The sequence below is a fragment of the Chaetomium strumarium genome (genome assembly GCF_033439665.1).
Source record: "Chaetomium strumarium strain CBS 333.67 chromosome Unknown B0T15scaffold_5, whole genome shotgun sequence".
Classification (NCBI taxonomy): Eukaryota; Fungi; Ascomycota; class Sordariomycetes; order Sordariales; family Chaetomiaceae; genus Chaetomium; species Chaetomium strumarium.
The window spans coordinates 2,038,908-2,061,539 of NW_026944433.1; the positions used below are offsets into that span (position 1 = coordinate 2,038,908).

The window sequence follows — 22,632 nt, forward strand, 5'->3', positions numbered from 1 at the left end:
CGAAATTTCTCGACTTGTAAGACACCGTGAGCTGCCTCGACTTACAGCGAACCCGACGCGGAACCGCCAAAATGGCTTCTCCTTCGCTAAAAGAGAAGCTCGAAAAGATCAGGTCTCCGAATCTGCAGAATCAGAAGCAGGTGAGTTCCATATGCTCTTCTTCTTTCTAGTTTTCGTTCCCTATGTCTCGAGACCTATACACTGATCATGGCTGCAGACCGCCACCGTTCTCGAGGGTGTCGAGTCAGTGTTCAAGGAGCGCAACACCGTACCTACCCCGACAGCTTACTTTGCAGCGCTCCTCAGCCTGCTAGACAACAAGACCCTTACGCATCCAGTCGTTTATCTCCTCGATGTCGTCACCCCTTTCGCGCCCGAGCCTCTCCTCCGCGCCAAGTTCACGCAGATCCTCACCCTACTAGCACCAGTACTATCTCAACCAGACGCCGACGCACCCTTGATCAGATCATCGATTGGTTGCTTGGAGGGGTTATTGCTCGCTCAGGATGCGGCGGCTTGGGAAATGAGCGCCGCCGTGGTCGGTCCACGGCGGGCAGTGGGCGGCCTGTTGAGCTTTGCCCTTGATCCCCGCCCGAAGGTGCGGAAGAGGGCACAAGAAGCGTTGAGGAAGGTCCTTAAGAACCCGCCACCGAGTCCGTCCCTTGACCATCCCGCCGCCGCCATGTGCGCTGAGACGGCTATGATGAGCCTGAAAGCGCTGGCGGAAAAGGCTGCCCAGTTGAGGAAGGAAAAGAAGGGGTCAGAAGGCATTCATGATCCAGAGCTGATTCATGCGCTTCAACTGGTCAAGACCGTAGCGTCTGCAAGCGGTGGATGGCCCAGCAAGAAGATAGAGTCTCTGTGCGAGCTGCTTCTCGGCATCGCCCGTTCTGGAAACGAGCATATGAGCATGTCCGTGTTCGACATCTTCGAAATGATCTTTGAGGGGATGGCGGATGAGGTTGCCTCGGCCAAGCTGCCGAGGTTACTCGAAATCATCAAGGAGCTGCGCCCGGCCCCGAACGACACCCAACTACTCCCACCATGGATCGCCATTCTATCAAGAGCGTACGACGTCTCGGCGCAGATTTCGCCGGAGGAGACGTTCCAGGAACTGCTGGAGCCTTTCAACATGGTGGCTACGTATCTCGAGTCCGAAGCAAAAAACATCCGGATCTCCGCCTCGGAATGCTTGGTCTCGTTTATGGCGAACTGTGTCCCCAGGCAGGTACTCGTGGAGCCATCAATATACGACGAAAAGGTTATTCAGCAGCTTGTGAACACGGCCGAGGGTCTGCTCACTGTGAAATACCAAGCAGCATGGCTTGAAACCTTCAACGTTATCGGCGCCATGTTTGATGCGCTACGCTGGCAATCTGCACCTCACCTCCTTGGCATCACGAAGAGCATCGGCGAGATGCGAGGCAACGAGTCCTTCACAGGGAAGCAGGAAGCTGACGAAGTACTCGGGAAGGCGATCAGAGCAATGGGTCCCGAGGCTGTGCTGAACGTCTTACCCCTGAATCTGGCCAAGCCAGCCAAAGGCCAGCCAGGCAGGGCGTGGATGCTCCCCCTTCTACGTGACTACACCTCGAACACCAACCTGGCACATTTCAAAACCGAGTTTGTGCCCTTGAGCGCAACCATGTTCCAGCGGGTGCTGGACCACGGCACCGCTGCCAAGACGATGGAGGTCAAGATCTTTGAGACGGTCGTGCAGCAAATATGGTCCATCCTCCCGGGATACTGCGATTTGCCGTTGGATCTTGTGGAGGCTTTCGACAAAGGTTTTGCCGAGATGTTGACGGTCTTGCTCTACGAGCAAGTCGAGTTACGGCTCGATGTCTGCCGTGCACTCAAGGCGCTTGTGGAGTCGAACCAGGCCGTAGCCTCGGCGTCTGACGAAGAGGACCCGGTTCTGCAGAGCAGAGTCACGAAGGAGACCGCGCAAAGGAACCTCGCGTATCTGGGGACGACGTTTGCTGCCGATTTCCTTGCCGTGCTCTTCAACGTCTACAGCACGACGTTGCCCCAGAAACGGGGCCCTGTTTTGCAGACAATCAACTCGTACCTCAGCATCATTCCCCCAGCGCGGCTCATGGAAACGTTCGACCTCGTGTGTGAGAAGCTCGCTGTAGCTCTCCAAGAACCCATCGAGAAGCCGAAGAACCAGCAGAACGGTGAACAGGTGCCTTCCACCGCACACACGCTGATGGACCTCGTGGTCACCATGTCGGTTTACCTGGCAAGGGAGAGTTTCGAGGCCCTTTTCAAGATCGCATCACTCGTGGTGTTCAAGGACGACGACCCGCAGCTGCAGAAGAAGGCCTATAAGTTGATCCCGCGGCTAGCCGACTCGGAAACCGGCAAGGTCGCGCTTGAGCAAAGAAGCGCAGAGCTTCAAACGCTTATTCTGTCTAGTGCCGAGAAGGTGTCCGCGCCCGCTAGGCGTGAGCGCCTCGCTGCAATTGCGGCTCTGATACCCTTCATTCCCGATACATCCCTCCACTTCATTCCCTCCATACTCTCGGAGGTCGTCATCGGCTGCAAAGAGAACAATGAAAAGGCCCGGACGACAGCATTCGACCTGCTGGTCCTGATGGGTCACAAGATGGTGGCTGCGTACGGAGCCTTGATTGACAACAGCAAGGTGCCGCACATGCCCAAAGATGCGCCAATGGCGAAAGCTTCCATAGAGGAGTACTTGACCATGGTCAGCGCCGGGCTCGCGGGCAGCACTCCCCACATGATCTCGGCGTCCGTCACCGCCATCACCCGCGTGCTCTATGAGTTCCGCGAGGCGCTTAGCAAAGAAACCCTGGCCGACCTGGTGCAAACCATGGACCTGTTTCTGACCTCCAACAACCGCGAAATCGTGAAGAGTGTGCTTGGCTTCATCAAGGTATGCGTCATCAGTCTGCCCGCCGATTTGATGCAACCGCGCCTCGCCACCTTGATCCCCAACGTCATGGTCTGGAGCCACGAGCACAAGGGCCACTTCCGGTCCAAGGTCAAACACATCCTCGAGCGCATGGTGCGCCGCTTCGGCGTCGACATTGTTAACAAGCACTGCCCCGAAGCCGACCGCAAGCTGATCACCAACATCCGGAAGACCAAAGAACGCAGCAAGCGGAAGAAGGAGGCAGCGAAGGACGCCGGGGATGAGTCTGACCCCGAGCAAGCTGGCAAGCGCAAGGGCCGCTTCGAGAGCGAGTACGACCAAGCACTCTACAGCAGCGACGACGAGGAGTCAGGCCAGTCCCACTCGGACGACTCAGACGTCGAGATGACCGGCCGCAGACAGAAGCGGAAGGGCGCGGCGCAGAAGGGCGGCAGCGCCTATATCCTCGAGGACGAGGACGAGCCGCTTGACCTGCTTGACCGGAATGCGCTCGCCAACATCTCCACCACCAAGCCGAGCAAGCTAAAGAAGACTGGCAAGAAGACGAAGGCCAAGACGGACGCGGACGGGAAGCTCATCCTGGGCGGAGACGATGACGAGGCGGCGATGGATATTGATACCCCGGCCGCCGGTGGTGGTGGGGAGGAGGAGAGCGGAGTGGGCGCCTATGTCGCTGCGCTCAAGGGCAAGGACATCCCACGGCGCGGCCTGCGCGGCAAGCTCAAGTGGAACCGGGGAAGGAAGAATGCGGACGACGACGATGATGACGAGAGTGATGGCGGGATGGAGATTGATGAGGGTGCTGCTGCCAAGGCGTTCAGGGATAATAAAGCGGGCGGTAACAGGAGGAGGGGTGGAGGCGATGCTAGGGGGAGAGGCGGTGGCGGTGGATTTGGCAAGGGGAGAGGAGGCTCAGGTAGGGGCGGAAAGGGCGGGATTTCCGCTGCTGTGGGTAGGAGGGGGCTGGGGCAGGAAAAGAGAAGGGGTCCGGCTATTCATGGAAGCCGGGTCAGCAAAGGCGGGAAAGGGAGGTCATGAGCATCGGGGGTTCTGTAGGGCTGCTTTATGATTTGCAAGGTTGATTTGATGCTATGTCTATGACTGTTCTCTGGAGTTGGGGTTCGGTAGGCAAAACAGTATTGTTCGTAGGGGTATCAAAGCTGTTTACAAAACAATGCAAGAGAACCCCTTCTACCAAACGTCACCAATTATCGCTTCTCAACAACGCCAATGAAAATAGGTAAAAGCAGAATGCCTATGCAGCAGCCCCGCACAGACAGTTCGAGCAAGAAAAGAGTTATGATTAGTCATATTCAGAAAGAAGGACTTTGCACCCGCCCGAGATGTACTAGGAATATTCCATGGCGAGGGAGTACTAGTAGGTACCGTAGTGGCTCGGGAATCGGTGGTCATGACCTCCTTCAGTTGGACTTCGTGAGTTCAGAGCTCGTGAATAGGTGGTGAGTCGTGATTGATGTAAATGAAAGTATAGTAAATAGCTGATTCCTGTTCTATGGCGGTGGTGAAGGTCAGGTGGGCGACATAGTAAGGCGACCCACTCTGGTCTTCGATGTGTGGTTCCTTTTGAGTACACAGTAAGATCTAGAATTCTAGATCCTGCTGTCACACTGTGCTTCACACAGTACGCAAGAGCCCCACCGTCCAAACCAAAATTTAAACCACAAGCCGAGCCCGCCAGCTTTTGCTCCCTTTTCCTCTTTTTCTCCCCATGAAAGTTGAATACCCGGGGACGCAGATTTCAGGCCCGATGTTTCAGGGACTTCGGTCGCTGTGTGTGCATCGGGTTGTATCACCCGGCAGAGAGAAACTGGCGTCTCAAGAATTGCTACTAGCAGGCTGTGTTCTCACGGCCCGCGATGAGTGGGCGATCCCGTTTGGCCTCGACATTTCGATACATGGTGGACTGCACTGCAGCAAGAAGTTCAAAAGAGAACTGTTGAATGCGGAGTGCTAGGTCTTAGCTATCCATTGGAATGATCCCGCGCATATCCTAGGAGGTAGGCCTCGACGACCTCCACTCCCGTCCTTGCCGGGGAGGCAACGTACGCACCCTTGAGGCACCTTAGACAGGTTGATGTGCCCCGGCTGAAGTGCGGCCGGAGGAAGCCCAGCGGCAACCTTTTCATTATGCCTGACATGGCTCGCTTGAGATCTCGGCGTACTGTTGGGCGATATACTCCGTACTGAGTAGAGCGATATTCATAACTACTAGTGGTTGTTGTGCCCGGACTCCTCTATTTCGCGGGTGTCATACCCAAGACCCACAGAAGGCTAGTTTTCTCTACATACTCCGAGCATAGACTCTTCTCATCATTTGCGTCGGTGTGCTTCATAAGCGACATAGATACAAAGCTAACAAAAAAACAAATCGGATATCCGCCGTCCGTCATTGATGATAAAGTCAGAAAAAACATGAAGAATCGTCACCTGTAGGATTCGAACCTACGCTCCCGAGGGAACTGCCTATCAAGCTAACTGTCAATTAGCAGGGCAGCGCGTTAACCACTCCGCCAAAGTGACTTATTGGTTAGTAGTGCGCTTTTCTAATATATCAACCCAGATAGCTATCCCACTCAATCAGAAAATCGCAGACCAGTTCCAACAACTGCGTCCAAGACAATCATCTTGCGAATAACTGCTTATTAGCATGATTCCGCTACGTTCATTTCATCCGATCCTCATCGCAGGATTTAGTGTAAGCCCTGCAATGCGCGCTGCTGAAGTCGAGAGTCTGAGTCAGGGCCAGATGAGTGGAGCCGGTGACAATGTGGACTACAGCGATTGGGCGATTGTTGATTTTGTCGGCCTGTTCCCACTTCCCAGCCAAGAACGAACAACGAACATGTGACGGTTGCAGGGCTTTATCAGCGCAGCTTGGGTTGGCTGCAAGTGTTCCATTCTCTTCTTGCTTGCATTGACATGCTGGAGGATTGCCCTCCCGAGCAGCCGGGCAGCAAGTGTGGGACTTCAATGGAAGTTGAGTCCTGAAGACTCCCTTGTACTTCATTGTGGCTTCATCGTGGTGGTGTATGAAACACCAGGCTGCAATGCTTTGACAAGTCAGGAGCCACGCGTTGAAGACCACAACCGCTGACTTTATCTCGCCACCACTGATTTCCAATCCAGAAAACTTGATAGAGCGCGAAAATGACCGACCAAGCAAAGCTCCCAACTTTGCGCCATTCCAGGGTCAGTTAGTCCAGCGCGGAGTTCCAGAGCGACTACCTGCAACCCCATATCACATGAAAATGTCTGAGCAAGACGAACCCATGTAAGTCAGATGTCGAAACACACCGATAAAAGCTCCCGTCTCCATTCTCGAATGCCAGGGGCAGCATGCGGGGACAGGGCCACAGGGGCCACCACAACACTTCGTTATTAAGAAGGCTCAACTGCATTGCGGCCCGGGTCGGGTGGGAGGCGGCATCGAGATCTGCATTCTCTGATGGGCCTGGCGCGGATTGCGAGCCAGCTGAACACCCATGACTGGAGCCCATGTTGCCAGCAACACCTGCGCCAGAACACCTGGCCCAGTTCCTATTCGGCGCCCAACGTCGGTTGCTGCGGCTGCTGCTGCTGCTGCTGCGGATGCGTTGTGCTTCTGCCACAGCACAAGCGCACGCGCTGAAGAGCCCGAACGGCCCGACTTGACATATCCCACCATCCCACCGCTCCGACTGCTTCCATGGGGCTATTCACTGCTCCAGTCTCTCATTTCCTCCTTCTCCCGGGACGCCCCGGATACATGTTCTCCATCATCATCATCTCCAATGCTCAACCGGGCTAACCCGTACCCCAGGAAGAAGGTGGCCATTGTGGGTGGCGGCTGCACTGGGATTGCGGCGTTATGGGCGCTCAACCGCAGCCCCCACGATGTCTACATCTACGAGGCCGCTGACCGGCTGGGTGGCCATGCCAACACGGTTGAATTTGTCAAGGGGAAGTACAAGACCTTGGTCGACGCGGGCTTCATCATCGTGAACTCGGAGACCTACCGTACGTTGCATCCGCAGTCAATGCCCCGGGCCCCGATGTCAGCAACTAACATGTCAGTAGCGAACTTCATCAACTTCCTCAAGCATATCGGCGTGGATACGGCTCCCGTCAACATGACCTTCTCCGTTTCGCGGGACCAGGGTCGTTTTGAGTGGGCCGGCTCGAGCCTGGATGCTCTTTTCTGCCAGCGGACGAACTTGCTCTCGCCCAAGATGTGGCGTATGATCTTCGACATGGTCCGCTTCAACCACTTTGCTATCGACGTCTTGAGAGCGGCTTCGCCGCCTGATGAGACGGTAGGGGAGTACCTGGAGCGGGAGGGCTATTCGAACGCCTTCCGCGATGACTACCTGCTCCCGATGGCGGCGTCCATCTGGACCATAAGCCCGGACAAGTGCGCGCTCGACTTCCCAGTCGTGACTATGGTGCGCCTCCTGTCAGTAGCCTTGCCCTGACCATGATTCCATGATTCCCGAACGGCTACTGACGTCTTTGCAGGTGGAACCACCATCTGCTCTCAACCACGTCCTTCGCTTCGAAACCAGCCTGGCTCACCTTCGCAACGGGGTCGCGGACGTACATCAACAAGGTCATGAGTGGCTTCCCGCCCAATCACGTGCGGCTCAACACTGCCGTGTCGAAGCTCACCAACGAGCCCGATGGACGGGTGCGCCTGCACACCGCTGACGGCTCCTCCGAGGTGTTCGACCACGTCATCTTGGCCACCCACGGCGACCAGGCATACTCGATCGTTCGCGACTCGGCCACCGAGCAGGAGCGAGCCATCCTGCAGAACTTCCGGACCGCGCCCAACGTGGCGGTGCTCCACTCGGACGCCTCGCTGATGCCGGAGAACCGGAAGGCCTGGTCGAGCTGGAACTACCTGACGAGGTCGTCGCCGCTGACAGGCCGGGGCCACGTCGACCAGGTTTGTGTCACGTACGACATGAACACCGTGCAGCAGATCCCTTACAGGGCATTCGGCGACGTCTTCCTGACGCTCAACCCGCTGCACGAGCCGGATCCCAAGACGGTGCAGGGACGGTACACGTACCGACACCCCCTGTACACCCCGGCGACCATCCGCGCCCAGCAGCAGCTGGACAGCATCCAGAACAAGAGGGGCATCAGCTACGCGGGTGCATGGACCGGCTACGGCTTCCACGAGGACGGATTCAACAGCGGGGTTCGTGTGGCGGTGGAGCACCTCGGCGGCAAGATCCCGTTCGAGTACAGGGACTTGGCCTCCATCCGCGGCGAGCGACCTGCGTTGACCGTGACTGGCAGAATCGTCAGGTTCATTGTTCTTCTTGTCCAGCTTTTTTTTCTTGCTGTTTTGGACAGGCTGGTGGACAGGGTTGAGGGACTGGCCGCCAAGTCCACCACCCGGCGGCTCGCGATGAGGGTTAAGGGCCCTGCTGCCATGAAGCATGAGAAGAAGCATTAACGTTAGATTATGTGTTGGACAAATCTTGGGAAGAAAACTACTGTATACATCCATGACCAGGGCTACCGAGCGAAATACACAGCGGTAGATTTTATGAAGATGCATTCATTGAGCTTAATGTTTTGTTTGTTCCTCTTTTGGCAATATCCAAGGAGGAGGGGGTGTAGGGGCCAAATATCTGCCGGCCGTGGTCAGCTGGCAGAAGTTACTAATTACTAGTAGTTACCAAGGACCCTGACTTTGGCTGCCTTGCGCAGCGCCGAGCTACACAGTAGGTCGGATGTTCACAGCTTGACTCTTGAACCCCGCCAGTCGCCACAGCACCACCCGACAGGATGAATTCAATACCGCACATTGCCCGGCGCGCGGCCGCCGAGGCTTCTTCGAGCTGGTCCTGCTTCTTCTGCCGGCGCGCGGGCGGCCAATGGCAGCAGAATGCGACAAGAGCAACTCCCAAGTCTCGGTCCGTCGGCTCTCCGCGGCTCTTCTCGGGGAGCTTCCCTAGGAGACAGCAGCAGAATGGGAGGCTAGGCGGAGCGGCGCCGGGGATGGACCGCATGAGCGAGGTATACAAGAGGAGGAACCGGTCGACAATGTAGGAGCGCATTCCAGCCGTCTCAAGAGTACCAACCTAACTGGAGGAAGAAGGGGCTTTGCATGGGGGTGGACGGTTGCTAAGTTGTTGGATTGTCAGGTACTACACAATGAGCATCATCCTCGGCACCGTCGCCTTCTCGTATGGCTCCGTGCCCATGTACAAGATGGTATGCGCTGCGCCCTACCAAAACCCACGTTATCCTTCCCTCCTTCCCTGCTACTCTTCCCTAACTTCCGGATCATAGATCTGCCAAACAACAGGCTGGGGCGGCCAGCCCGTCCGCGCACACGGCACCTACAGCTCGTCCGATGCCTCCGGAGACGACCTCGCCGCCCGCCTCGAGCCAGTCACCAACGTCCCGCGCATCCGCGTGACCTTCTCCTCGTCCGTGTCGGACGTGCTCCCCTGGAAGTTCACGCCGCAGCAGCGCGAGGTCCGCGTCCTGCCGGGCGAGACGGCCCTGGCCTTCTACACGGCGACCAACAACTCCTCGAGGGACATTGTGGGCGTGGCCACGTACAGCGTGACCCCGGCACAGGTGGCGCCCTACTTCAGCAAGATCCAGTGCTTCTGCTTCGAGGAGCAGCGGTTGGCGGCCGGCGAGACGGTGGACATGCCCGTGTTTTTCTATCTGGACCCGGAGCTGTTGAAGGATGTCAACATGAAGGGGGTCGAGACGGTGACGCTGAATTATACTTTTTTTAGTGAGTCTGCTTTTCCTCTCTTCGTCTTCTTTGGTGTGACATGTGCGACTGACCGGTGGTTGTCATCGTCTGTAGAGGCGAGGTATGATGAGAACGGTAGATTCCAGGCGCCTGGGGTTTGAGCGGTCGAGGTGCTCTAGTGTGACGATGAAAATGGCGGATGGGAGTAGATACCTACCTTACGTACAGAATCTGTTTGTAGCGATATGTAGACGGTGGTGCGTGGGTCGGTTGGAAAACGGGTCCTGGGTTCAGGACAATAGAGATTATACCCCCCCTCTGTCGTCAATGGCGTGTGTATCTCATGCATAGGTACCTATATAGCCGTTCCAGACCCAACGACTATGAACTTCCAACAGAAACAAGGTACAGGATATCATACATGATACAAGTTCTATGCTACAATATCATTACAACCATTTAAGAGGACTATCCAAGTTTGACAGAGCTCACGCGCCACTTGGCGCGCCTGGTTCCCTCGCTCTCCTCTTCTGCATCTTCTTCACCCCCTTCATAGCCTTCCGCGGGCGCGACCTGGTATCCCTTTTCGGCTTGTTCAGCACCCATGCGTTCATCGGCGGCCGATATCCAATGAACTTGCCCTCGGGGCTATACACATCAATAACCGGCCACCTGGGCTCCGGCCGCTCTGCTCCCCTATCGCCTTTTTTGTTCTCAACATTCACCGGTTCAGGCCTCAGATCCAGCGTCTGCAAATTCTCTCCCCATTCGCCAGTACCAGCCCCGACCCTTGCATCCCCATTATCCTCGGGGTGGGCGAACAGCTGCCTCGTGCGCACCTGCACCGCCAGCTCGACCCAGCCGCAGCCCTCAATAAGGATGTCGATCCCGAGCACCCGGTACGGCAGGCGATCCACCTTCAGCCCGACCGCCACCTTGCTCGTCAGCGGGCCCGTCCGCTGCTTGGTCACGTCGTACCGGACCTGGAACGCTCCCGCGTGCTGGATCTTGTCGCCCGTTCCCGGCACCGCGATGTTCTCCACGTGGGGTGCATCCTCGGCCTGGGTCTGTACCGCCACGGCCTTGTCGGTCGCCGTGAGGTGCGGCTCGATGGGCGTGAAGGCGTACGCCAGGAAGATGAGCTCCTCGTCCGGCGCCACGTTGCGCGGTGTGATGCGGATGAAGCCGCCCAGGAGGAGGGATTGGCCGGGCTTGAGAACTTGTTGCTCCGGGACGACGCGCGATTTCATGATGAGGTCGGGGCGTCTGTCCTCGCGAACGTGGAGCTCCAGGTCGCTTCGCGCGAGGCCGGGGAGGTCGATGAGCTCGCCGCGCCCGTTGCCAAAGGGCACGCGGATCGGCGAGGCGGTGGTGCCCGGGACGGAGGAGACGACCGGCATGGACGGGTAGTTGGTTTCGGGTTGAGCGGGGGGGAGGAGGGAGTATTCTTCGTCTAGGTTGATGCTGCGGCCAGGAAGGAAGGGATTGTCTGGATCGGGGTCGGCATCTTCTGGGTCCGGTGGGGGCACGAGCTTTTGCTGGGCCTTCGGGAAGACGTCAACGGATATTGGGTGCTTGGGAGCGTCCCACTCCATTCTGCCCTTGGGGAAGACAGCTTCGAAGAGCTGACTCTTGCCGACGTTCACCTTCCCCACCATCCAGCCTGCGCCGCCACGCTTCCAGATCTCCTCCTTAAGCTCTTTGGTCCACCAACTCCTCTTCGCACTGACACAGTGCACGTTGCCAAGCCTAATACGCCCACCGACCCTGCCTAGAGCGGCGCGCAATGTCTCCTTGATGTAGGGCATCAGCGAGTCTACCTGCTCCTTCTTCGGCGCCAGGAGGTCGGACCTGCTGATGATGAAACTCATCTCCATCCGCCTGCCGTGCTTGAACTTGACTGGCGTCGCTCGGCGGTTTTGCGTGCGGAGCGTGATGTCTAACAGACTATGGAGTCGCGGGAGCAGAGACATGGGGAAGTCTGCGGCATCGAGGACGTGGTATACGTGATTGCGTTTGTACGGTGATTCTTCGATTGTATCGCGCAGCGACTCGATGCTTGGATGATATATAGGATTGCCAGCTGAGTGGTGAACTAGGTAGTGGCAGCGGTCGCAAAGGGGAGGCTTTTCCGTCAGCGGCGTAGCCGTGGTCTCGGGGGCGCGCTCTGGCAACAGCGTCTTAAGGTTGATTCCCTGCCGTTCCAAGGCCTCAACATCAACCGACTTCAGCGTTTGCTCGACAATCCTATCCGCGTCGCGTGGCTTGGCCAGCCTTTCCTCCTCCAAGCCCAGGTACTGCCTGACTGCCTTGCGCGACACATTATAATAGCCGGCCTCGTTGGGTACCGTAGTTTGCGACAGCGCGCCGCAGCCATGGCATTGCACTGGTAGTGTCTTGGGTGGCAGTTTGGTCGATACGGGCGGTTCTCTATGGACACTGGCCACGGTCTCGGTATGCAACCGTCGAGCTTGGACGGGTCGGGTGCTCGGTCGACCTCGTGGGCGAACAGCGGCATTGTCAACGGAGAGCGCCCGGAACGCTGGGCAGAGGTATAGTGGTATTTCCGATGTGGCGATGCTGCGCTCGAGGTTGAGTGCCCTCCCTAGCCATCTTGAGCACAGCGCACGTCCCGATGACATTGCGCTATCACGGCTTCAAAGAACCAAGTTGGGTGGTTCAAACTTCGAGATCACAGGTGCAAGCTGCGTCCAGATTTTCCCAATCTGGCGAATCCTTTTTTTTGACCAGGGGTCCAGCGGCAAGCAAAGTTTAGCCCATCCGCCCATGCGACCCGGCGACCTGGGCCCCGCTCGGTCGCGGCAGGCAAAAGTGGTGGGCCCCCTTGTCTTGGCTCGGCCGCGTCAAGCCAAAAATTTCCGGGGTTCGATCACCGAGTCCGAGCCGTGTTCACATCACGTCGCCGTCCGATCCCAACGTCCCGCTCTCCCGACCGTGTGTTCTCTGAGCGCATCGGTTCGAAAGAATATCAAGATGGTGGGCGTTCTCCGCCGTTTCAACCAGCTTAAAGCAGTAAGTGCTCCTAAGTTCAGCCAGCAGGAAGTAAATCAATCGCTAACGAGAGTGAACGCATTGTAGAAGGTAAGGTGAAGACGCACCTTTTCACTGGTCGACAGCTCTCCACAACTACCTGACGAGGATGTTGACCTTCTTCTCAGCTTGTCAGGATAAGGACTGGCCCGGGGGCGGCAGTTCTTCCACAGGATGTGACGCGGATACACATGGAGTTTGCCCACAAGTTGAACGACGGCCATATGGGGCCGAGGTGCGACCAATTCCCCCCTCTGCGACTGCGAGCTATGGACATCGGGACTTACATACCTTGTCGTAGGAAATTCTGGCGAGAGGCGCTTCCGCGATTAAAATACTGGAACCCCGCGGTACCCATGGTCGTCAACCGAACAACAGACAACAGTGGGCCGGCCACACTGACGCTCTACTTCCGCGAACCGGGCGCAACACTCGCGTCAGATATGCCAATGCCCAGTTCATCAAACGAGGGCTTTGCGAAGGCGCCCGCGCCGGCCGAGGGCGAGCGCGTCGTCACCATCGATATGAAACACCGGCGGTCCGAGGCCATCCTTAAGGAGTTCATGGACAAGAGCGGCGCCGTGGCAGTCACGCCCACACCGCAAGATGAGGTTGAGCTGCGTGAGGCGGAGGAGCGGGAAGCGAAGGGTGCCGTTGACCGTGAGCGGATCAGGAGGATGAACGAGGAAGCGAAGAGGGAGAAAGCAATGATCGCACAGGCGCAATCGGAGGCAGCTGCTATCCGCTCGTCATTGTAAAGATATCCGGCCGGCGAGGTGCGGAGATGTTGGCTGCTAGGGGGATAGAGACAGCCGCGTGTATATCATTGTACATTACATACGCCTGGGCCAAGAGATGGACATTGTATGGCGAGCTTGGAAACGCTCCAAACGGGGTCGGCCGGCGTGGTCAGTCCGCAATATAACCGCCTCTCCATTTCGCAAACTACCAAGCAGCCGGTGATCAGCTGGTGGGTTGTCTCGAGACTTGATGTGTCCCTGGAAGACAATCTATCCTCAAAACCCCGCCTTGCTTTTGAGTGCCCCAACACCATTTGAGTCCGAAGCTTGTTGAGTTCTACCAACCTTAGCAATCCATTGCCAATAACGCAGTGTGACGCCTTCCGTATGTAAGTACCCTTGGGAACACAAGGCTGGCCGCATCACGCATGTCCAGATTGTATGCAACCTTCTTTCAAGTGTCAAGCTCGTCGATCCGCAGGATTCCTAGCAGGGATTGCCCGGTATGATCCGCCCCTTGGGCAGAGCCTCACCGTGGGGCTCCTTCCTGGTACCGTATGTATTGTATGTAATCCGAACGTTCCGACATTACAGTACACAAACGTCCACTCCCTTTGTTGAGCGGGTCCGTTCTCCGATTCTCGGGTTCGCACGTTTCTCATCAGTTAAGGTAGTCGGTCTCTGCTTATTTATACAGTACCTCCGTCCGGGTGCAGTAAACCCTTCGGACCCTTCGGCTAGGTTCTACCTAGTGTGACGGCCCCGGGGCTGAGCCCGGTAACTTCGGGCCGTCTCCTGGAGCCAACATACGTAAGCCACGAACCAGGGAACGATATCTTGGCAACCACTTGGATCCACGCTTTCGCGAAGCATACCAAGACGAGCTCTGTTTGTTATTTGCAATCCTCCTCGGCTCCTCGCATCAACTCTTTTACATGGCTACGCTCGTTATACGATCCCGACCGGTGAAGTCCGAGTCATGCGTACTCCGCCCAGTCCTATGTGACATTGATAACACGTATTGTACACTTATTAGTACTTGTACCTCCATGCATTCGTCCAAAATTCAGTTACCCAGTCTTGTAGGTGGGGTATCCAACGTCGTCAAGGAATATTCATGACCCAGGCCGCTTGAAAGAAGAAGACAAAAGAGGATGGGCTGATTCGCCTCCGATTCATTCCGCCCCCGGCTCAGGCTCTGGCTCCGCCTTTGCCTCCTCGATGAGGAGATCCTTCTCGTTTCTCGCAAAGTTCTTCTGCAGCAGCTCGCTTATGCTTTGCATTAGGACGTCGCCTGTGCTTGCCTTGGCGCTTGGTTTGTTGAGTGTGTAGTGGCGTATGAACTCGCCCTTGCAGTCGTCAATGATGCCTGCCTTGGGGAAGAGTCCTGGGTATCCGTTTGCATCGTTGCAGGGGATCTCCTTTGTGGGGTTCCGCGTTAATTCGTGCCTGGGGAAAGAATAGATAGACGCTGGGTTGACACTCACCACAATGTTGTTCCCGGACGGGTTGAAGTCGTAGCGGATGTACTCGGAGAATGCGCGTTGCTCGTGGCTCCAGCGATTCTTCCACTTCCCGCACCCCGGGTATCTCTTTTCGGTCGTGCATTCCGCCCACGCCTGCAGCATCTCGTGGGTGTATGGGAGGTTCTGGAGCACGACCACACCGCTGTTGAGCACCACGTTTCCTTTGCTGTCGGTGCTGATATTGACTCCCGTGTCGTTCATGACCTGCTGCGTGTCGATGGGCATCGCGATCGACGTGTCTGGCGTGATGCTCCACCGGTTGAACAGGAACTCCATGGGCACCTCGAGGTGCTGGATGATAGCATCGGCGTCGATGAAGACAACAAATTTGTAGTCGCGGAGCACTTCCAGGAGAACGTGCGGCTTGATCCAGGTATCCCAGTGATCTGCCATCTTCCGCGCGTGGAAGAATTTGTAATCATAACCGTGGATCTGGGCTATGGTGCATGTTGCGTCAGAGCCCGAGCTGCTCCTTCAAGAGACAGACCGCAGTAAACGTAAACTCACAGTAGATGAAGTGGTTGATGTGAGACACCGTCAACAGGCCCGAACCCGAGGCCCTCACGGCCTCCCAGTCCAGCTTCTTGGCGTTGAATATCTCATTCTCACCACTGGGGTTCCGTGTATCGATTTCCACAATCAGGAGATCTTTCCCCATGGGCTTCTTCCAGTAGTCCCTGCCACCATTGTCGAAGGTGTGGCCCCGCTGGTCGGTGTAGTGTTGAGCGGTGACTGGAAGCTTGATGGGCTCGTAGAGAGTATAAATCATGTCGCTGAAGCCGCGTCGGCCCGCGGGCGAGGCGGCATTCTTGATGGCCTGGATCGGGCCGGCGAGAGAGCCGACATGCAACGTATAAACGAGGGAAAGAAAGACAAGCGCAATGGGAATGCAGATTTTGAGCATGCGCAGCGTATTCGGAGGGAGCGCCGGGAGCGCCATCTGGGGAAGAGCTAACGAGAGGAATCGTCCCAGAGGGACTACAGTCTTCTATCGTACATATGGCAGAGCCAGCAAGACAGGGGAAGAATGACGGGAAGGATGAATGGAAGAAGAGAAGGAAGACGCCAAGGGGCATTTTACTACATCCCAGGCAAAGCTGCCGGTCCCAGGGAGAGAGCACTCTCCAGACTTGGCGGGCTGACCACCTTGGCCGTAGTTGGTTCGTATAATAAGCCTGCCCAGTCCCGCCACCATACGATAAACCTGCTTGGTGTGAGTGGTTTGGCTGCGGGTGGGCTGTGCATGCCGTGCTGTCCCGTGGAGGGCTACTACCCATCCCGGGCGGATACAACTATCAGCATAAACAGCCATGTCGGTTCTGTCACTGAGCCAACTCCTAGCCGCTGCCGTGCGCGTGGCCCTTGATTGACGTGGGCGGCTCGAATCTCCCCATTGGACAAGAGATCGATGCGAGGAACCTGTTTGTCGGGAAAACCAATCTGTGCACGTTGGGTCAAATAAAGCCCTGGAGGCCCTAGGTCCGAAATTGTTGCTGCCAAGAGATAGGTAAACTCGGGTTGCGACGCCACGAATGACATCCAAAGGTGGATCCAGGCCCCCACGCTTACATACCAGGTATGTATTGTATTGTATTGGATTGTACATACATACAAGTACAAGTTTGTTCGTGAATGGCCGCTGTAAATCCTGATTGGTAATAAATCCCACAGTATGTCGACCTTCTCATTCAGCAGGTGCTCTCGCCAACTGCCCCTATTCACATACCTCATCGCCTTGGAGTTCGTTTAGCGGTTCACAACACACTGCCGGACGGTCACAGAGGCCTTGATATCTGCTTGCGGTCCAAACCCTAAACGGTGGACGACTCTTGCCGTTTCTGAGTCACATAAGCTGAAGGCCGGAGCGTCCCGGGTAATTGTGCAGTAACTGACGGTGGGTGACCAACAAGGGGCCTCGGAATGGATTCAGCACAAAGGAGTCCCTCGCTTGGTCGCATAGGCAGAACAATAAGCGTTGAGAAGTCTCAGTCAGTATTCCGTATTGAGATGCTGTCCCTTCCTCTCTTTGCAACGACGCCCTTGTCTACCGCGTAAGCGAAGCAAGCTGTCATGGGTGTGTTGGTAGGCGATGATCGGGCAAGGGGTGGTCGGGTTGAGAAGGCGTCCCAGTTGTTAACTTCACCTGAGATAGTGGTGATATAACAAGAGAGATGGAGGTCAAAGATGGTGAGCACAACCACCAACAGGGGAGATATCCACGATTCAATATAGGTACGCATGAGCATGCAGAGGGCAGAGAGGCAGTAACTAGAGCGACAACTCAATACTCCTTTCTTGGTTACAGCAATGCGGGCCCCTCAGCAACTGATTGCCCTACCTATGTAAGTCCCCATGTCAACAAACGAGACAACCGGAACGAAGTTCGATGGTTCAGAATTCAGAAACAAGTCAGTCATGTGGTGATAAGATAAGGAAGCGGAACAGTGGTACCGTGTACGAAGGTACAAGTACTAGGTACCTAGCGGCCTTGGCACGATGGCCCGCCAAGCCAATCCGAGGCTCCCGTTACAGTCGAAAAGGCCACGGAGTGCTTCCATTGTATCCCCCTTTCTCAGCTCCTCAAAGCTCTCCTCGACGTCGAGAGAGTTGGTCATCTTGACGCTTCGTTTTTCTTCGGAGGAGGACAATCCGTTCCGGTGCCGAATCTGCCACCGGTAGCTTCGCTCGCAACGGCCTTTTTTCACCGTTTTGTTTCGACACGCTCGTTTTAGCCTTCTTTATTAACTGTCTGCAACACCTTATCACGGCCAATTTCCACCCGCGACGCCCAGAGAAGCAGCCGTTTAGTTCGTCCTAGATCTGAGCTGAAGGGAAGACGATCACGACAACATCATGGCCTCTGGAAACGACAGGGCCACTGCCGTCTCCGGCGCCGACGTGGGCGACACTGCACGCCGGCGCAATATTCCGGGCACGCCGCAGCAAGTCCTCGTCCAGCAACCGCAGCCCGACGACAAGAAAAAAGCCAAAAAGGTTGGCCGGCTTCCTGTTGCCTGTGCACGCTCGACGTAGAGGCCATTGGCAATGCCAATGGGTCGTCGCCTCCATGCCTACGAGGATTGTCCGAAGTCCAAGGATGTGATGCTGATTAGGTCGATTCCCCAGGAACCCTCCGTCCTTGACGTGCTATCTGAGTGGGAGTGGTTGATTGCCCCCATCGTCTTCACCGCCCTCGCCTTCTTCACCCGCCTCTACAAGATCGGCCTCTCCCCCATTGTGACCTGGGATGAAGCTCAGTCAGTACACCTCGGTTCTCTCCCCCGCCTCGCGGGATGCTGATCCCGCTAACACGACCGTCGTGCAGCTTTGGAAAGTTCGGCAGCCACTACCTAAAACGGGAATTTTACTTCGACGTCCATGCAAGTTGACCCCCGCCGGCACAGAGAAAGCGAGCCACTGACTAAACCGCCCGCAGCCCCCCGCCGGAAAGCTTCTTGTCGGTCTCAGCGGATACCTGGCCGGTTACAATGGATCCTTCGAGTTCAAGTCGGGCGAGACATACCCTCCCGAACTGAACTACACCTTCATGCGCCAGTTCAATGCTTTTTGGGGTGCCGTCTGCGTGCCTATGGCCTATTGGACTGCTAAGGAGCTCAAGCTGAGGCGCGCTGCCGTGTGGCTCGTCACCCTGATGGTCCTCTGCGAGAATTCCTACACCACCATCAGCCGCTTCATCCTCCTCGACTCCATGCTCCTGTTTGGTACCGTTGCGACTACGCTGTGCTGGGCCAAGTTTCACAACCAGCGCAAGAACAGTTTCGAGCCCGAATGGTTTTTCTGGCTGTTCATGACTGGCCTGAGCATTGGTTTCGTGACTAGCGTCAAGCTGGTGGGACTCTTCGTCACAGCTCTGGTCGGCCTGTATACCATCGAGGATCTGTGGAACAAGTTCGGCGACACCAAGATGACTGTGGTAAGTTGGGCATACGAAACCCTCTTTCTGTTTCTCTATAACAGAGGCTGATATGGTGCAGACTGAACTAGCGGCCCACTTCGTCGCTCGTGTTGTTGGCTTAATTATCTTGCCGTTCTTGGTCTACCTGCTCAGCTTTGCTATCCATTTTACCGTCCTCACCAACAGCGGTCCCGGCGATGCACAGATGTCATCTCTCTTCCAAGCCAACCTTCGAGGTACCGAGGTTGGCAGGGACAGCCCCTTGGAGGTTGCCTATGGCTCGATGGTCACTATCAAGAACATGGGCTATGGCGGCGGCCTGCTCCACAGTCACGTTCAGACCTACCCCGAGGGCTCTACCCAGCAGCAGGTGACATGCTACCACCACAAGGATGCGAACAACAACTGGATGATCTACCCAAACCGTCGCTCTCCCCTTTATGACCCGGCTGCCGACCCCAAATTCATTGCCGACGGCGAGGTCATCCGCCTGCTCCACACTCAGACCGGGCGCAACCTTCACTCGCATCAGATCGCTGCCCCGATTACCAAGTCGCAGTGGGAGGTTTCCTGCTACGGCAACGCGACCATCGGTGACGATAAGGACCACTGGAAGATCGAAGTTGTCAGCGACGCTGCGTCCCGTGACAGGAGCAAGATCCGCACTCTCACCACTGCCTTCCGGCTCAAGCACGAGGTTCTGGGCTGCTATCTCCGCGCTGGCAACGTGAACTTGCCCCAGTGGGGGTTCAAGCAAATCGAGGTTACCTGCACCAAAGAGAACAACCCCCGGGATACATACACACACTGGAACGTCGAGGCCCACACTAACGAGAAGCGTAAGTGTTAGCTTTCCATGGCTGTCTGAATTCGCGAGCTAATTGTGAGCCAGTGCCTCCCGGAGACCCGGGCCAGTACAGGTCCCCGTTCCTGAAGGACTTTATTCACCTGGTATGCTCAACCAACTCCCCGATTGAAGTCCACTGGTCATGCAGGTTGCTAACGGTCCTAGAACGTTGCCATGATGACCTCGAACAACGCCCTCGTCCCTGACCCGGACAAACAGGACGACCTTGCGTCCCAATGGTGGCAGTGGCCCATCCTGCATGTCGGCCTTCGCATGTGCGGCTGGGACGACAAGATCGTAAAGTACTTCCTCCTCGGCAATCCCATCGTCTACTGGGGCTCGACTGCTGGCCTTGGCGTCTTCGCCCTGTTGGTCGCTTGGTACACGCTGCGCTGGCAACGCGGCTACCGTGAGCTTTCGCAGTCTGAGCTCGACCAGATCCACTACGCCGGCCTGTATCCAGTCATCGGCTGGTTCCTGCACTACCTGCCCTTTGTCATCATGGCCCGTGTGACATACGTCCATCACTACTATCCAGCGCTGTACTTCGCGATCCTCACGTTTGGCTTCCTTGCCGACTGGTTCCTCCGGAATCGGAAGGCGGCTGTGCAGTACGGCGTCTATGCGTTGCTGTACGCCACCGTGATCGGGCTGTACATCTACTTTATCCCCATCTGCTTCGGCATGACAGGCCCCAACAAGCAGTACCGCTACATGAAGTGGTTCGACACCTGGAGGATGTCGGACTGAGTTGCTCAAGTTTGGCTGAGGTGGCGGAGAGAGGAACGAACTAAGACGGATCTAATGCCATTGGGTGTGTGGGAGTGTACGACTATAGAGGGCAATGTTGTGTTTACCGGGCTTCCTGGCACAGCGTGTGAAGCTTGACGACCCGCTCTGGGTGTGGACCGACTATTCTACTCACACCATCTGTCCTTCATCTAGCGACGGGCTGGGTGATATAGGTCGCACGGGAACTACCTGAGACACAGAGCAAAACTATAGAATGAGGTGGGAACTGGGACCGGGAGGCAAAGCGGAGTTTTTTATGGCTGCAGCGCTATGTTTGCGAAGGAGGAGCAATAACCTTGGAAGGGGTTTAGGCTGCGCCTACTCTGATACGTCCAGTCTACCCCCTGTGGGCTTGCTCTTTTATTAGATTTGGGCTTCCTCGATTGCGATCATGTGTCGCGATCCATGGATGTCCTTTACAACCACTCTGGCGAAATGCTCTTGCTATTGATATGTTGGCTGCCGACTGGGGAAGCCATACTGTCTGCCTCTGTGCTCACAACTTTGCCTTCTGTCTGAGAGCGCATTTCTCCTCGAAGCATTTCACACCAATCTCCGTTGTGTATGTTGCTTCGAACCGGCACTGATTTATTCACCGGCTTGCTCGCCACATTACAACTAAGGATTTGATACATCGCAGTATGCCGCCCGATTCGTGTCCTCGCGCGCGTAGTTCCTTCCTTCCCCTCTTGAAATGAGTAGGAAGCGTTCAGGGTATACAGGTATTGTACAACAATCTTAGCAACAGCCCCCCGCAGCAGCTTGGCTCTTTAACCTCACCGTACCGCCTCCTCTTGGCACTCCTCCTCCAGCACTCGCACCCTTAACCCCAGACCGTCTGTCATTTAGATCGTATTTCCCCGCCTGGATATTCTGGAATATCCTCTCCGCAACCCGCATGAAGGCCATCTCGACGTTCTCCCCGCTCTTGGCGCTCGTTTCGACATATTCGAGGACCCCGTTCCGCCGCGCCCATTCCTCCGCCTCTTGCCTCGTTACCTCCCTCTTATTTCCCCCCCGGAGCCCTCCTCCTGCCTTTGCCTCTTGCGCTTGGGCTTGGGCTTGGGCTTCTGGTCTCCTGCTGTCATCCGCGTCTTCTTCTACAACTGCGTCTGGCGAAGCCAAGTCGGCCTTGTTGCCCACCAGCACCACCACGATGTCGGGCTCCGCAATCTGCCGCAGGTCGTTCAGCCAGTCGATGGCGTGCTGGAAGGTTGACTTGCGCGTAAGATCGAACACGAGCAGGGCGCCCGACGCGCCGCGGAAGTAGGACCGTGTGACGGACTTGTAGGTCTCTTGCCCTGCCGTGTCCCAGAGGGAGAGTTTCATGTGCTTTTGAGATGATGCTTGGATTGTGGGCGGTTCTGGGAGGCCGCTTGCGGCTGGTGGCTCTTTGCCGTCTGGTGGCGATTGCGAGGACGAGGGGCTTGTTGTGCAGGAGGTCGTCGAGTATGGTGGTCCGACGGGCACAATGCGCGAGCCGAATTCCACGCCGATTGTCACATCGTGGTGAGTTACGAAGCGCCCCTCGCAGAGGCGTATCGTGAGCGAGGATTTACCGCAGCCGGAGTCGCCTATGCATACCAGCTTTGCAATATAGTCCCACGGTGCAGAAGACATGGGAAGGGCGGAGAGGAAGCACAGTGTGTGGGTGGCGGTCTTTGAAGCGGGGTCGGGGGACTTCGGTTGTCGGCGTGAATATTGCTTCGTCAGACGCGAGCTTGTTGGCTAACTCGAGAGCTAAGTAGGTGACGGGTACTTGAATCAGTTGCGTTGGTCGTTCTGTGCGTTGCTTCGTTCTCCTGGGCTCAGCTCAGCAATCTGAGACAGGTCTTGGGGCGGTTGTTCTGTTGGGACACGCCAAGAACAGTCATCAACTAGGAGACTCGAGATGCAGCGGGTAGATTACTGGCAGATCATAGAGTTTTTGAACGCTGCACCTCAATGATCATTAGAAGATGGCAAGTGTTGGCAAAGCCTGGCTTGGTCTTAGGTTCGAGGGAGCTTCCGCAAATCCGGGGTAGGTGGACAGCTTGGTGCTCCGATGTTCCACCGGATCAGCAGGCCTTGGATCAGCAGCTGACGGAGCCGTTGGTTATCAGTGACGCAACTGGTCGACAATAAGTGAGGA

General features: G+C 56.4%; 9 protein-coding genes and 1 non-coding gene across 10 annotated transcripts; 5 read left to right on the forward strand and 5 right to left on the reverse strand.

The window, feature by feature from the left end:
- The first annotated feature begins 19 nt into the window (after nucleotides 1-19).
- On the forward strand, nucleotides 20-4,436 carry B0T15DRAFT_436981 (NUC173 domain-containing protein). The gene is made up of 2 exons (XM_062865838.1): nucleotides 20-140; nucleotides 218-4,436. The coding sequence occupies exons 1-2, from the start codon at nucleotides 72-74 to the stop codon at nucleotides 3,938-3,940; spliced, it is 3,792 nt and encodes a 1,263-aa protein (XP_062720290.1). The 5' UTR covers nucleotides 20-71; the 3' UTR covers nucleotides 3,941-4,436.
- Nucleotides 4,437-5,344: 908 nt separating this feature from the next.
- B0T15DRAFT_t168 lies at nucleotides 5,345-5,443 on the reverse strand. The gene has a single exon. It is a non-coding gene; the product is annotated as a tRNA-Ser (tRNA).
- Nucleotides 5,444-6,693: 1,250 nt separating this feature from the next.
- On the forward strand, nucleotides 6,694-8,366 carry B0T15DRAFT_399848 (uncharacterized protein; the record flags this gene model as incomplete). Its single annotated transcript, XM_062865029.1, has 3 exons — nucleotides 6,694-6,919; nucleotides 6,980-7,355; nucleotides 7,418-8,366. 3 exons carry the CDS (start codon nucleotides 6,694-6,696, stop codon nucleotides 8,364-8,366), a joined length of 1,551 nt encoding a protein of 516 aa, XP_062720291.1.
- Nucleotides 8,367-9,064: 698 nt separating this feature from the next.
- Nucleotides 9,065-10,048, forward strand: B0T15DRAFT_558306 (cytochrome c oxidase assembly protein CtaG/Cox11-domain-containing protein). The gene is made up of 2 exons (XM_062870466.1): nucleotides 9,065-9,130; nucleotides 9,209-10,048. The coding sequence occupies exons 1-2, from the start codon at nucleotides 9,071-9,073 to the stop codon at nucleotides 9,788-9,790; spliced, it is 642 nt and encodes a 213-aa protein (XP_062720292.1). The 5' UTR covers nucleotides 9,065-9,070; the 3' UTR covers nucleotides 9,791-10,048.
- Nucleotides 9,932-12,354, reverse strand: B0T15DRAFT_244046 (uncharacterized protein). The gene has a single exon (XM_062863101.1). It carries the CDS (start codon nucleotides 12,269-12,271, stop codon nucleotides 10,118-10,120), a length of 2,154 nt encoding a protein of 717 aa, XP_062720293.1. The 5' UTR covers nucleotides 12,272-12,354; the 3' UTR covers nucleotides 9,932-10,117.
- B0T15DRAFT_536715 (CI-B8 domain-containing protein) lies at nucleotides 12,350-13,611 on the forward strand. Its single transcript, XM_062869569.1, has 3 exons — nucleotides 12,350-12,662; nucleotides 12,809-12,915; nucleotides 12,982-13,611. Exons 1-3 carry the CDS (start codon nucleotides 12,417-12,419, stop codon nucleotides 13,436-13,438), a joined length of 810 nt encoding a protein of 269 aa, XP_062720294.1. The 5' UTR covers nucleotides 12,350-12,416; the 3' UTR covers nucleotides 13,439-13,611.
- A 984-nt stretch (nucleotides 13,612-14,595) lies between these two features.
- B0T15DRAFT_494970 (uncharacterized protein) lies at nucleotides 14,596-15,886 on the reverse strand (the record flags this gene model as incomplete). The annotated part of the gene is made up of 3 exons (XM_062867068.1): nucleotides 14,596-14,841; nucleotides 14,908-15,383; nucleotides 15,454-15,886. 3 exons carry the CDS (start codon nucleotides 15,884-15,886, stop codon nucleotides 14,596-14,598), a joined length of 1,155 nt encoding a protein of 384 aa, XP_062720295.1.
- Nucleotides 15,887-16,517: 631 nt separating this feature from the next.
- Nucleotides 16,518-17,447, reverse strand: B0T15DRAFT_536723 (uncharacterized protein; the record flags this gene model as incomplete). Its single annotated transcript, XM_062869570.1, has 1 exon — nucleotides 16,518-17,447. A coding segment is annotated over exon 1 (257 nt), but the record flags the coding sequence as incomplete, so codon positions are not given.
- A 352-nt stretch (nucleotides 17,448-17,799) lies between these two features.
- On the forward strand, nucleotides 17,800-20,459 carry B0T15DRAFT_486099 (glycosyltransferase family 39 protein; the record flags this gene model as incomplete). Its single annotated transcript, XM_062866334.1, has 7 exons — nucleotides 17,800-17,940; nucleotides 18,073-18,203; nucleotides 18,272-18,320; nucleotides 18,383-18,880; nucleotides 18,942-19,701; nucleotides 19,755-19,813; nucleotides 19,875-20,459. 7 exons carry the CDS (start codon nucleotides 17,800-17,802, stop codon nucleotides 20,457-20,459), a joined length of 2,223 nt encoding a protein of 740 aa, XP_062720297.1.
- A 525-nt stretch (nucleotides 20,460-20,984) lies between these two features.
- On the reverse strand, nucleotides 20,985-22,269 carry B0T15DRAFT_244237 (P-loop containing nucleoside triphosphate hydrolase protein). The gene has a single exon (XM_062863102.1). It carries the CDS (start codon nucleotides 22,119-22,121, stop codon nucleotides 21,240-21,242), a length of 882 nt encoding a protein of 293 aa, XP_062720298.1. The 5' UTR covers nucleotides 22,122-22,269; the 3' UTR covers nucleotides 20,985-21,239.
- Between the last annotated feature and the right edge of the window lie 363 nt (nucleotides 22,270-22,632).

Coding starts and splice junctions, on each gene's coding strand:
- B0T15DRAFT_244046 (XM_062863101.1), bottom strand. CDS start 12,271: ATGTCATCGGGACGTGCGCTGTGCTCAAGATGGCTAGGGAGGGCACTC.
- B0T15DRAFT_436981 (XM_062865838.1), top strand. CDS start 72: ATGGCTTCTCCTTCGCTAAAAGAGAAGCTCGAAAAGATCAGGTCTCCG. Junction 141..217: donor ATCTGCAGAATCAGAAGCAG/GTGAGTTCCATA, acceptor TCATGGCTGCAG/ACCGCCACCGTTCTCGAGGG.
- B0T15DRAFT_558306 (XM_062870466.1), top strand. CDS start 9,071: ATGAGCATCATCCTCGGCACCGTCGCCTTCTCGTATGGCTCCGTGCCC. Junction 9,131..9,208: donor CCGTGCCCATGTACAAGATG/GTATGCGCTGCG, acceptor TCCGGATCATAG/ATCTGCCAAACAACAGGCTG.
- B0T15DRAFT_244237 (XM_062863102.1), bottom strand. CDS start 22,121: ATGTCTTCTGCACCGTGGGACTATATTGCAAAGCTGGTATGCATAGGC.
- B0T15DRAFT_536715 (XM_062869569.1), top strand. CDS start 12,417: ATGCGACCCGGCGACCTGGGCCCCGCTCGGTCGCGGCAGGCAAAAGTG. Junction 12,663..12,808: donor GTTTCAACCAGCTTAAAGCA/GTAAGTGCTCCT, acceptor CCTTCTTCTCAG/CTTGTCAGGATAAGGACTGG. Junction 12,916..12,981: donor GACGGCCATATGGGGCCGAG/GTGCGACCAATT, acceptor ACCTTGTCGTAG/GAAATTCTGGCGAGAGGCGC.